Genomic DNA, 14,627 nt, shown 5'->3' with positions numbered 1-14,627 from the left:
TCTTCTTCTTCTTCTTCTTCTTGTTTTACAAAAACGATTGCTTGTTTAACGGTTACTTGTTTATTTCCCCCACGAACAGTTAAAGATAAACATTTAAACGTGAAAACATAAATGAACAAATGTAGTCAATGATTTAGGTGAACTGCTTTCTATATTTATCTTAAGTTCCTTTCCTGGTGTGTTCCCGACATTCTCTGTGTTCCCTGTGCATGCTGTTGCATAAAATGTCTAAATGCCCCAATAAGAATATAAATATTTTGAAAATACAAATTAATTAGAGGCACTATGTGCTGCTCGAATGGGGCCCGATGTCGAAACTCCTTGGTTTGAATAAACAATCATCCGCAACGTTAAAGCTTGATTAATCTGCGTAGCCCCAAGTGCTTAAACGAAACAGAGGTTTACCAAAGTGCTCTTAGCTATTCACTTATAATTGGTGTATTCGGTCATCACAAGCATATGCGTTATAGTACAATAGACCGACTCTAAAAGGAACCTCGACAGCACATTAAACTAGCATTAGTTCTTCCAAGAAGTGTACTCAAGGTCATTCTGATCTCGATGCGCACACCTTTCCAAAAGCGCACACGTCTCCAAAAGCGCACGTTTTAGCTCACAAAAGAGTTGACATTGTTTGAGTTTTTGTACAAGTGGTGTACATATGGCATCCGGGTTGCAATTAAATGTTTTAAGTTGTGTGTTTTTTTTCTCCTCCGGAGCGAAGTTTCCTTTTCTTCTTTTCTACACAGCCTTTCCCCGTGTCTGAACAAGAGGGAAGATTTCAATAGCTTGTCTGCCAGTTTAGGACAAATGGATGGCAAAAAGCTGGTCAGCGAGTTTTCAGTCTTTCATTGGCCTCTTCATTGGCCTCCTTCAAACAAAAGCTGAGGATGAAAATAAAGCCCCACCTGGTACTTCTGTTTGCTAAAATAATAATAAATAGATTTAATATAGAATTACAACAGATTGCAAAGTGGAGTAGTTGAGGAAGTATTAATCAAGAAGCTGAAGGCAGGTATCACCTGCTCTCGAGTAAGTCTCGTTTATTGTTAAATATTGTTAAATCGCGTTCGGACCAACTCTTTGCCGATATCACCGATTTCCACAGCAACTGCTCGCTTATGTTTGCCCATACTTTGCATAACAAGCAGGATATTACACGACACTGATAAAAAATCAGACTACAAATTTGACAGCCCCAAACTCACACCTGTCTGCGTTATCCGAACATGGATCTGGCATCAATTTCTATTTGTAAAGCGGCGAGATTTGGTTTACTTTGGATTATTTCAAGGCTTTTTATAACAGCATGACAACATCCCCTATCTCCCTGACTTATTTGTCTAGTTTATTGAAAGCATATGGTTATCAGATACCCTACAAAATACATATTTAGATAGACTGTAGATGAGTGCTTTTGTGGAGATGTCGTCTACATTGGCAAATATTTTTTGTCCACAGAAACACACTAACGTCTCTCCTATAAACTAAGATTTATCACGACTTATAGCAGAGAGTAAACTTAGGCCAATCATTCACCTTTAAATGTCTTTTATCCTCAACTACGAATAAAGACAAACTGCGTACTTGCCTTAGTAAACAGTTTGGAGCAATTTGGAGACCACAGGGCGCACGCCACTTTATTCATCCCATTTTGAAAAGAAGTATATTTATAGTGTTGATCAGCAATTAGGCTTAATATTGTCTTCATCAAAATATATTTTTACGTAATTTTTTTAGTCGAAAACAGACTATGAGCATAACGAAACTGTTGGGTTTTTTTGCGCACGACACAGTACATTTTAAAACAGGGTTGGTTTTGATTAACTTGGTTAATCGTTAATGAACTTGTTTTTTTTTTGTTTGTTGGTCGTGTAATCTTTAAACTAGAGCCATATTCATCAGTAGCTGATTCTTTAAATGCTAATGTATGTAGATAATATCCCAATTTATAAAGCAACGTAGGTCTCCAATGCGCTCTGGGTTGGAGACTATTATGCGTATAGACTACAATGGGCCTAAAGTCACATGTTTTGACATTCTAATATATATTTATCATCAAATATATATTTTGGAAAACATTTGACACTCTGAGCAATAAAAAAGTATTGAAGTAGTATATTTGCAATAAGGCACGTTTAAATGACATTACAATTAAATGAGTTTGAAATTACGCAAATCTGTATGTCAGAAAAGGTTCTGCGTTCCAAAAATGCAAAGTAATATAAAAGGCTAATACAAGAAAATGCTCGAGCAAGTCTGATTGGTCATGAGCTCTCTACACACGATCCACACATGCAGATTGGATAAAAGGAACACAAATGAACCCCAGAGCGCGTCACGTCTCTATTGTGCGTGTGCATTTATATACCAAGGGTATCACTCAGTCCAGTAAGAATTAAGTACAAAATCTTAATTTCAGAGACTTACTACTCTTTATAAGGTACGCTTGTGTTGGGTTTGAATATATACCTTTTTTTATTTTGAGGGTACGTGTTTTGTTTGGCTTTCCAACATATTGAAGTGTTTTTCTTTTTAACTTTACAGTGATTTCAAGTCGACGCGCGCATCTCTGGAGAGAACCAGGACACGTGCCTCTCGCGTTCATTTAACGGGAGTTTATAATTCAGGCCATCTAAGCATGACCAAAGCAAGATCTGTCGTCTTGACCGTCAGTGAACCTGACCAGGAGGGGAAAGCGCCAAAGAGCAATACATTTTCAATCACGTCATGCAAAAGAAAATCAGTAAAAAGTCAGCTGAAGACAAAGCTCTCCGCGTGTGGAAGTCGTAGGGAGAAAGCAAACGACAGGGAAAGACATCGTATGCACAATCTTAATTCTGCTCTAGACGCGCTGAGGAGAGTGCTTCCCAGTTTCCCCGATGACGCCAAGCTAACAAAAATAGAGACCTTAAGATTTGCGCATAATTATATCTGGGCATTGATGGAAACTCTCAGAATTCCCGAGCACGTGGGACACACACCGGGTCTGGATCTTAATGATGAACATCCACATGGATCCGGTTCACTCACGTTATACCGCAGCTCAGCAAGCAGCTCTTCACCTCGCTGGACCGGAGCGCAAACTTACTACACAGACCTGCTACTGGAAGAATTGGACTGCACTTTTATACAACATCTGACATTTGGATGCGATAAAGATGATGTATTTATGAGTAAAGGATTCGATCGTTTTTTACACCCACAGAGCTCTAGCATTAGTAGCTGCACTTTGTGAAGCTGAAACGATTTAACGGATATATTTCGTCTCTTACATGAACTTTTTTTTGCTGCACTGGTTCCTTAAAACCGTATTATTCCATGTCTTGTGTTTATTCTTGTAATATATTGTTCCATGATAAATCAAAAAACATATTGTCAGAAAAACCTACTCCTCTAGTTTCTAAACATTTTCCAATGATTAGATGTGTATACATTTTCTATCCACATTCAAATAAAATTTGAGATGAAATAATAATGCTTTAGTTTGTTATTTGATGTAGAGATTTACTCCCTGTGAACATACAATTTATAGTTTGCCTTTAGTTTTCTTCTACACTGTATCAGAATTAATATCTCACTTATGAAATACTTTAATATAATATATAATGTAACTATTGTATGTGTAGCATACAGGAACAAAATGACTAACATAGCTTCCCACTGTAATATGCATTATAATATAATATCATTTACACAGAAATGTATTCACTATGCCCTGCGATGGGTTGGCACTCCGTCCAGGGTGTATCCTGCCTTGATGCCCAATGAAGCCTGAGATAGGCACAGGCTCCCCATGACCCGAGGTAGTTCGGATAAGCGGTAGAAGATGAATGAATGAATGAATGTATTCACTATTTCAGAATTTATAGGAGCATTTCAGGAGAATTTATAGGAGAATTTCAGTTTCATTTTTTTGACAAATAATTGTATGACAGTTTAAATATCTTGGGACCACAGAGGCACTGCATCATTCAGAATGGATGTAAAAATAAACTTCAAGTGACAAAATGTACAAATTTGAAATCAAAAAAGTGAACCCCAAGACAACAAAAAAAGAACTGGTGAAGGAGTTGGAGGCTTCAAGTACCAAAATATCTACATTCACCATTTATAGGGACTTACTACCTCATCATGGGCCGAGGACACACTAAAACCTCAGCCAGGTAATTCAGTGATAAAACTCACTTAGTTTTATCTGAGTGATCCAGCAGGACAACAATCCTATAAGCAAATCACATAAGTTTGTAAAAAAAATGGCTTAAAGACAACAAAGTAAAATTATTGGAGAATTCATCAAAAAGCCCTGACAATGAATCTCATTCAAAATATCTGGTCTGTATGATAAAGGCATGTTCCAGTAAGACAAATGTTACGCCAGTTCTATCAGGAGGAATTGATAGGAATGGGTTTGACATCTGCTATGTATCATCATGTATGGCCTCTATACAAGAAGTAGCAAATGTGGACAGGGGCATCACAGAGAGCACAATGAATAAACTGTTTTATTGTTAAAATGTATATTTCAGTATATTATGGCTCATAACTATCTCTCAATACAAGACATACATTGTACATTCTTGAAAAATTAAAAATTGTAAAAAATTCTTGAAGTACATTGTTTGGAAATTGCAACTACTGATATATTGTGAATAAACCTCTAGAAATTAATGGTAACATAAAAGGTGTGGGGGCATGGTGGCTTAGTGGTTAGCACGTTTGCCTCACACCTCCAGGGTTGGGGGTTTGATTCCCGCCTCTGCCTTGTGTGTGTGGAGTTTGCATGTTCTCCCCGTGCCTTGGGGGTTTCCTCCGGGTACTCCGGTTTCCTCCCCCGGTCCAAAGACATGCATGGTAGGTTGATTGGCATCTCTGGAAAATTGTCCGTAGTGTGTGAGTGTGTGAGTGAATGAGTGTGTGTGTGTGTGCCCTGCGATGGGTTGGCATTCCATCCAGGGTGTATCCTGCCTTGATGCCCAATGACGCCTGAAATAGGCACAAGCTCCCCGTGACCCGAGAATAGTTTGGATAACGGTAGAAAATGAATGAATGAATGAATGAATGAAAGTTGTGAACCTGCACAAAATCAGATTCAAGGATTCTATGTAGAATACTTAATTATGCACTAAAGCTTAAATCATTCTTGACCAAAGCATTCAAGTTCCAAAGCAGAGTTTACCTAACATGTCAAATGCCTGAAATGTAATTACCCAGATAAGGCATATACTCACTGGAAAATGATATGTTCTTCCCCTTCGATTTGCACAGTTTTATGTGCAATTTGCAAAGAATGTTTACAGACTCCTCCTGAATGGAGGAGTTCAGATTAATAACAAGTGTGCAACCAATCAATGTTTATTTTTTTGGATGCAATTTTACAAATGTATGGGTCCATTTGGGACAAAAATAATCCAGTACATCTTCCATCAATGCGTCATTTTTACCTTTTATGTTGTGAGCACTGCAGAACAGTTTTGCAGTTGCAGAACTGTTTGCAGTCTGTCCATGTCTCATACAGTGGTGTATGTGATTTATACTTAATTTGTGAATACTACTGAATTTGAGGAGGTGATTGAACAAAAACAGAAGCCAATGAAGAAAGTCAGATGTTTATTCTCTTTCAGTTTAAAGTATATTTTGGGGCACTTTTAATCAGGATTATAACTTCTCCTGTTTCCTTTATAGGAGCAAGAAATCTGAAACTGTCAAATTAGGACAGAAAAAGTGAACTTTTTTAAATGATGCATTCCATATTTCTTTAACTGAAACTGCACCTAAATTCACACTTTACATTAGATATGATCACAATGTCATTTTTGGTAGTCAGCTTGCCATGTTCAAGATGCAAGTTTCTGAATAATTAATTTAGCTTTGAAATCATTTGTTTTAAATTGTTCACAACAAATTTTTTTAAGCACTGGTCCTTTACACAGTAAAACTGCTTCCATTACGTATATAGCCATTATGCTCTGTTTGAAATCCCTCAGAGCCTCAGAGCCCTTTGTACTTAACATTTTTACATACATAACATTTATAATCAGTTTGACTTCATAACCTAATTTTTTTTTTGGGAACTATTAATAAAAGAATTAAAGTGTGTGTGAACATGTGAAGGACCTGAAACTCAAGATCCTGTTGCTCAGGTACATATATTTTATAACTTTACCACAACAACAAAAGGAACATTGACAAATTATCCCTATGTGAAAGACAGGGCAATGTAGAAGATACAACTAAAATTGCAAAACACCATCATGAGTTGCTTCAGAACATCACTCTGGTTGAAAACATTATTCTTACGATGACAAACAAAAAAAAGAAAACAGGCAGGTGTATAGATAAAATTTGAACGATATAGTTATGACTCTTTTGCAAGCCTGCCTTAGCCTGGTAATTCTGGCAGCAGTATACTGGCTTAAAAGTGAAGCAAATCTTGTAAAAATCTACAACGTGTTGTGAGACTTTCTATTTCTTTGAAAGCTAGAAAACATGACATGTGTGCAGCAAAACTGGATCTTCAGGACTGATGTGTTCAGCAATGTGTCTGACGCCTGACTGTTGAGGAATATCTTGATGCTTTTAGGTCTGGAAGTCCCTTTCAAACATATATGTGCAAATTTAAGCTATGCAAATTAAGAAGTCAAACTTATACAGGAAAAATACTCCAAGTGTAAGTGTAAGAGTTATCCTGAATTTGACTGCTGGATTGTGGGGTCCACTGTTTGGAGGGAAAGCTCATGATTTTGTAAGAAAATCCAGCCAAAGTTTCTGTGCTCGGTGGAATAGAGACCAGGAATGTGACTTTATCCATCTTTGCTTTTACTGACTCCATGCACCTGTATCTTAATGCCCCAAGAGCTTGTTCTCTTAAATAGCACAATGCATAAAGATGCAAATATGACTGGAATTGTGTTTATATAAAATAATTGCTGCCACATTGAGATGATGACCTAACACTTGACCCATGTGATTTTTCTTTTTTCACTGTAAAACATTAGATATTCCTCCATTTGTACTAATAATATATCTTTAAAGGCAAGCTACAACTTGCCCTTTCTAAAAGTTGCTAGTATGCACATACCATACTCAGCAACAGTATTCAGATGGGCTGTTATTCTGAGGAATTTAGTGTGTGTGTGTGTGTGTGTGTGTGTGTGTGAGTGAAAAAACATTCCCTACACCAGCTTTAAGTGTTGAGAGATGGACTGTTTTATTTTATGCACTGTGGTTTGAATTAGACAAACTTATAAAGCAGGTAAATAGATTGGCATTAAAAGAATTTATTCAATTCACTCACATTTATTACACTGATGGTTGCAGAAAAGAGATTGAAAACAAGAACATGATACTTTACATAAAAATAAACAGTCCAAATTTGAGATTATGAAATCATATGCTATTATTACTCATATGTAGTTTCCAGAGAAAGCTGAAGCACTGAGATTTTTCACTTTTCCAGGAATATGAAATTATTGGTCCCTAAAGTTAAACATTTTAGAGTTACAGTAAATGTGCCAGAAACATCAGTTTACCACTGTAATAGATTCATACTTTCCTGCAAGTGCAAAATTCTTGGCACCTTGTCCTTTTTAATATAAGCATTTTTGGACAGAATTAAAAGCACCAATGCACTTCTTCCACTGCCTCAACATGGAATGTCTAAGAAACTGGAATGTTTTATATTTAAACACTTCATGAAGATATTCTCCTTGATACGATGAACATTCATCTAGAGTATTAACTTGAGTAGCTGTAACCGTTCACTTTTTCAAATACTGACAAAACCCAGTTGGAAAAAAAAAAACTGCCGGAAGTGTTTACAAATTTGCACAGAATTCCTGAAAACAGGGCAATGTGCAGTTTTTAGGCATCGCTGGGAAAGCGTCTACTTTGGGAAGACTGTGACGACATCATAACCCTCGGGAGGTGTGACTCTTTCACGTGCGTGTTTCTCACAGTAAATCTTGTCCTCGACAAAAAAGTGTCCTTTCTGTTTCAGGTTTATTCCACAGTCGGTGCAGACGTAGCACTCAGGGTGCCGGAACTTATCTCGCAGTTTGACAAACATTCCCCTATGTTTAAAAAAAAAATGAGTATTGCATTAAACAAAAATAAACAAACCAATTGAAACTTTAAACTTTGTTCATTTTAATAAATCAAACTAAATATTAAACAGATAGGAGAAGATACTGTATACAAGACTATGAAATTTTAACATTTTACCTTGCATGAGCAATAAAATATCTACGGTATAGACCCATATTGAAAAGTGAATGACTTCGAAGAGTTCCACAACCTTCCACAAGGTGGCAACAACACCGCATGAAAGTTTTTAGCTTTTACATTAAGAGTGATTTCACACTGGACGTTTAGTTTGTGTAAAAACTTTGTAATGTGAAAGCGGTCATGTGGACCATGACGTGAACTGCGGTAAAAAATCTGTAGGAGGTGGTCTGATTTCAGTTGCACTGGAACTGTGCTGCAATTCCTGTGAATGACTGCAACTCATTCTCAGGTCTGCACTTGTGCAGGAAGTAAAGTAGCTTGCTCATGTGTTTTAGCTGATAACATTATCATTAGTTTCCACAGCATACATGTACCATGAGTAGCAGAAAAAGGTTGTGGGACACAGATGATGTGAGGTGCCTATAATATATGGTACATGCATATAATAGCACCAAAAGTCAAACACTGTGTTCTACATGAAAGATTGTGGTAATGCAAAATCAATGTACCAGGGTTCAATACAATCGAATGAGTCTGAATGCAAACCAATGCTGTGGGAAAGCTGGGAACAATTGCACTCTGATTTGGATTGCTGCAAACATGCCCAGTATGAAAACGACCTAATTATCGTTCCCATTTCAGGTTACATCATTTTTTACAACACAATCTTAAAATTACAAATGTTAACTTACACAATCCCTGAGCCACATTTGTCACAGACGTGGAGCTTCTCAGTAAAACCCACAGAAGAAGCAATTTTTGTAGTGGGAGCTTTCACACTTCGAAACCCAGATGGTTTGTCAGGATCACCTGTGCAAAGAATAAAAAAAAAAAAAAAAGAAAAATTGCCACAGCTCCAAAATGTTTGCTTTCCCTAAAAAGGTACCAGTGATGTGCACATACACTATATTACTACCATACTATAAGATATGATGTAAAAGGTACAGTACCAGTCTCAAGGATCTCCTGCAGGACTTTGAATGATGCAGATTGGCGTGGAGGCTCATTCGACTCTTGGTTCTCATTCAGCATTTTATACACCTCTGAGTCAACAGCAATTAATGGTTTATTCTGGACAGGCTTGGAGAGATCTGGACTGAAACAGACAAAAAATATGTAAACTGTGTAGGTGGCACTGTAACTAAGAGATACAGAAAAACAGACATTTTTAAATTAATGAAATATTTAGACTTAAAAAAATGGTTCAAATTTCAAGCAACACTAAATGTTTCCACTTAACTAATTACTATAGTGGTGGAAACTGATTTCCGAGATTTAAAACTGAGCAATTCTTACTTATTACTTGATTCGTTGGTCACAGTGGTCTTGGCACCACCAACAGCACTGTTAAAGTTCTTGATGTTATCAGAAGAGTACAAGCTGGCTGGATTATTATACTGGCTTGTAACCACCACGGGTCCTGGAGAACTGAACGGGAGAGCACTCCTGTTGTGAGCAGAACCAATGTGCTTCACTTCCTATAGAGGTGAAAGAGAAAGTACAATTAAAATGAATTGCTGAAACCACTCAACAACAAAAATAAAAAGAGCATCAAAAGGGTTCATCTACAGTTTCCTCTCCATCCAAAAGCACATAAAATAGACTAACATTAAAATGAACATGAAAATCCAGATAAATGTAAAAAGTGCATTCTGCCTTTGGTTTATAAGGGAAAAAAATTTACCTACATACAAATGAAAATTAAAATGGTTGTGTACCTTGCAATAAGTCAATAATTCATAATGGAAGTTAACACACAATATTTATACATTTTGTGATAAAGGTACATCTGTAAAACTAAAAAACACACTGTGTCTCAATCAGCTCCTAGTTCAGCACTCAGAGATCAGGGAGTCAGATATTTTATAGGATGTCTCAATAGCAAAATCCTTCCAATAAACTGGAATGTTCACTCCCTAAAAAACCCCCACAATATGACTCAATTACCAAGGAGTAATTTCTGTTACTGGTAATGACATCATATTTTCTGATGCCTCTCAGCTCAAAAAAGAATGGTGGACAAACTCTCAGGCAAATTCATCTACAAATGTTGAGTAGCTGGTTATTGTTGCAGGTCTCAAATAATGGCTTAAGGATTTAACATTCTCAGTTTATTACAATAGCTAGAAATGTTGCATGGATATTTATTAACACAACAATGAATGTATGTTTCATAATGTATTTTAGACAAAAAAAAACAAGTCAAAGTCTTTAATCCTGCCTATTGTTGATAAACGCCAGTGGTGATGTTTCACAATGTATGTACACAGTCATGTAGGTGGAAATTGTGTCAGTGATGAAATGTGTATTGAGCCACTGCCTGAGCTTGTGTACACACTATACTGATTCAGGACCTAGGGAGCTGATTGAGACGCATGTCTTCCGTTAAGTTGCCTTTAAGTTGCCACCAATTCGACAAAATATAAATAGCCGAATATGCCTGTAATAATTAGGTGTCTACAAATGGCTTAATGGAGGTAAAGTTTCAGTCGATACATCTGCCTTATAGTATGTCTAATAATACACCAAAAATCAATAAAGCATTAAGGAAATGCTAGATGCAAATGCATCCTTTAAGCACATCAGATGTAGACCACTGTTTGAAGTTCTCAACATTACACATGCTTTAAAACATTCCCAGTACAACTTTAACTCTCCCACAAGTGCATACTTCCGGCATTTGCTCACTCTTTGACCTTTAATTTTAGGTTTGCCTGAAGGAACTGGCAGAAACGATGCATTACGTCTTGGTCTGGCTCATAAACCATTGTCTCCATGGATATGGTTTGTTAGGATGTAAATAATGACTTCATTTTGTACCCTGCCTTTGTTTGTTTTTTTTTCTTGCTATGTGAAAAGGCTCTGTTCTTTATGACACTCATTCACTTCACAGGTCATTATAAAGGCCAGGCCTGGTCAAAGTTCCTTCCATAACTACTACTACAAGCCAGAATAAGTTGTACCTGTGATTCCGATGCCAGATTCATCTTGTATGGATGCGTCTTCCCATCATCAGAAACAAGGGGAGACCACATTCTTGATTCGGATCTAAGGACATAAAAAAAAAAAAAAAGCGCACAGACTCAATGGGGGAAAAAAATTCTATGATAATACAGTAACACAGAATGGCCCAATACTAGTGCAGCAAACCTCCAGTAACCTTAAAGATGCAGAACAACTCTTTCCATTAAGCAAACATTCAATTGAAATCTTGTTTACATCTTAGAAAGATTACTAACATAGAATGAATGCAGTCCACCAACCAACAAAAAAATGCATTACATAACCTGGCTCAACAATCTCTTTTTGGCTATTAGAGATATATTATGCTTTGTACCTGTCTATAGAGAGCACCATTTCCTCAATGCAACCCTTGATCTTATTCTGGGCTTCCAGGTGAGTCATTCCCTCTGTCGGCTCTCCATCAATAGCAACAAGACTGTCACCAATACAGAGGTTGGCCTGGGCTGCTTTACTTCCTGGGGTTACCTGGTGAATAAAATGAGCACTTTTCATTTGTCTAATCTGAGTTTTGGGATCTAATCTGACTGATAATAATCTAAAATTTTGGATCAGTGTTTATCAGATTTGACATGTTTTCCAAATTCATCCACTGGCATATTTACAGGCACAAACCATTGTGATGCTGACTGACACACATGGCTACCTGTATGAATTTTGGGCCCCCTGACAAGGTATTCTTCTTTTTGTTCCTAAAAATTCCCATTGGGTCATTAGATACATGGGACACAGATGTGTGTTAATGTAGGAAGGAAAATATGCACTGATACACAGAGCTTGGCTATTGCTGTTGTATTGAAAATAGAAGAAAAAGGGATTGGCGTATCACTAAATTTAGACCAGATGTTTTTACAAGCCAGTCCACAGTTTAATTCCTAACACAATCTCTCTCTCTCACTCACTCTCTCTCACTCACTCTCACACACTCATCAGCATTACCTAGATTAGGTGTTTTTGAAGCTGTAGAAATAAAAAAAAAAATTAAAAAAAATAGAAACATGGACTGGATGAGGGAATCTTAGACAGAGATGTCAGAGCAATAGAGCAAAAATAAAGAAATAATTTATTCATCAACACTGAAGGTTATAAAGTTAATTCATCATCCTTTCACTTGTCACAAAAGGATTTCCTTAAAAAGATAGAGGAGGGAAACTTCCCCTTATCAGTAGTGTCCAAAACTATGAGTCATCCAAAGGCTTTGGCTTGTTGAACAACAAAGGTGTGCAATAACACACACAAAAACACTCTCACACACTCTCACACACTCTCACACACTCTCACACACTCTCACCATGGACAGAAAATTCCACTGAAGTGTCCACTGTTAGCTAATGGAAAAAGTGAGAGCTGTGTAATATCTCTGAAACCCCTGTTATGCTAGCAATATAGCCTACAATGGCATTACACTCATATTACTCCTATTTCTTAGTTCACATGAATCTGCCAAACAGACACAGCACATCTATAACTCTGAATTGGTATCAAACACCACAACGAGTCTGGTTCTTAATAAATAAATAAATAAATAAATAAATAAATAAATAACTTAGCAAAATCTACATCAGTTAGCTAAATTAGCTCCATGAGGTAACATGTCACTTTGTGTTCAATGTGGTAAAAACAGACATAACAGGTCACAGAAAGTTTTCTCCAAAAACAACAGAGAGAACTTTAAGAACAATAGGTGTAACACACACAGTCAGATAAAGTGCCTGACTTTGTGCTACACCAATAACTTACCCGTGAAATAGTCAGAGGCTGTTCGAAGTCTTTACCCCCGACCAGTCTGAATCCCCACGGTCCAGGACCCTGCATGACAATCCGCACAGGCATCGTATCTTTAATAAAACAACCACCAGGACAGATCTAGTTCTCCCGAAAGGTTTCTCTGTATCTTCAGTCTCTCAGGGCGGTAACTTTGTAAAAGTGGGGGACGGAGGCGGGACTTTCTACAAACAAGCGTCCAATGGATTTTAATGCTGAATTTCAAATGACTTCCTATTGGATAATAAGTGAGCTACATTTGCTACAGGAGGCATTATTTCGTGCCACATGTAGTGCACTTATACAGGGAGTTCGACGCCATTTGGGATTTAGCCTAAAGGTTTTGTTGCTGATAAGAACTAGTTTCCTATGTTTGTTTAGGGGAGGGACGTTACGTAATCCTATTAAACCTTACCATTTATGGTTGGGGCTCAAATCCCAGGATGTGGAATGTGCCACTCCCGATATCGAATTCCTGGCAGCGATAGACAAGGGCAGATATAAACATGTTAGACTCTTGGTCATATCCTGGTCCTAGAAAAAGTTAGTTTAGACTAAAGCACAAGTCTAACTTAATTCTGAACTTGAAATGATACTCAGGAATGCAAGGGTGCCTAATCTAGACCCTCAGCCCACAAAAACTGTAGATTTTCCCTGGTCTAGGACACAAAGTTCAATCCATGAAGTTTATAAGCTGAGTCAGCTCTGTTACATGAATGTTAGAATGAAAAATGGTCAACTCTGGTCTGTTGCTGTGGCCAACCAGGACTGGATTCTGACACCACTGAGGAAACACTGATTAGCAAAGGGCTAAACAATTCCAGTCCCTATTCATGGATTCATGTTTTCCCTGAAAACAAATGATCTGGACCACCACCAACTAACCACCCAGGACAAGGATGTGTTGCTACTTGCCTGTGAACTCATAAATCTCTTGCACTAGCATTCAGGCCTTCTAGTCTAAATACTAATATGCATTGCTCCTGGAAAGACGGATAAGGTGTATCTTTAAAAATGATTTCAGGTACATTGGACCATAGCCAGCATGCTGAAACTACAAATCCAGGGTCTTGGGTTTGATCGTGATCTTACAGGTTCCCTCTGGGTTCTCCATTTTTCTCACATTGTTCAAAAACATGCTAAATTACTACTCTGTGTGAATGAATTTGTGAATGTGTGTGCATTATGGTTTTTCACCCATTGTTCCCTGGATAGTAACTGGCGTTGAATGAATGAAATAAATTTTTTCTTAATTTTTTATCCAAATTTCCTCACCAGCCAACTCTCCTCATAATACAACAGGTACCAACTGGTGAGGATGCTTTCACTGAGACATACTGTATGAAGCCAACTACTGCACCATCGGCTCAACACCTGAAGTAATAACTGCCCTCATTCAAATACATGAGCTGCAGTTGACATGGAGACCAAGAGTGCACCATCCTTCATGGTGACTACATATTTGGTGACTACATGGTGACCTTCATGGCTGACTACATATTTAATGAGTTATATCTAAACTGGATTAACTGTGACTGTGTTGGAGTAAGAAAAAATAAAAACTGTTCAGCCCTGCGATGGGTTGGCACTCCGTCCAGGGTGTATCCTGCCTTGAT

General features: G+C 37.5%; 1 protein-coding gene across 1 annotated transcript; it reads right to left on the bottom strand.

Annotated features, from left to right (window-relative positions):
- Nucleotides 1–7,260: 7,260 nt before the first annotated feature.
- pdlim1 (PDZ and LIM domain 1 (elfin)) lies at nucleotides 7,261–13,167 on the bottom strand. The gene is made up of 7 exons (XM_060872625.1): nucleotides 12,988–13,167; nucleotides 11,564–11,715; nucleotides 11,190–11,274; nucleotides 9,523–9,704; nucleotides 9,177–9,322; nucleotides 8,919–9,036; nucleotides 7,261–8,072 (listed from the first exon to the last, which is right to left on the bottom strand). The coding sequence occupies exons 1-7, from the start codon at nucleotides 13,078–13,080 to the stop codon at nucleotides 7,886–7,888; spliced, it is 963 nt and encodes a 320-aa protein (XP_060728608.1). The 5' UTR covers nucleotides 13,081–13,167; the 3' UTR covers nucleotides 7,261–7,885.
- Between the last annotated feature and the right edge of the window lie 1,460 nt (nucleotides 13,168–14,627).

Source organism: Tachysurus vachellii, chromosome 6, assembly GCF_030014155.1.
Source record: "Tachysurus vachellii isolate PV-2020 chromosome 6, HZAU_Pvac_v1, whole genome shotgun sequence".
Lineage (NCBI taxonomy): Eukaryota > Metazoa > Chordata > Actinopteri > Siluriformes > Bagridae > Tachysurus > Tachysurus vachellii.
Note: the sequence above shows the minus strand (reverse complement) of the source record. Positions and strands in the feature narration are given on the sequence as shown.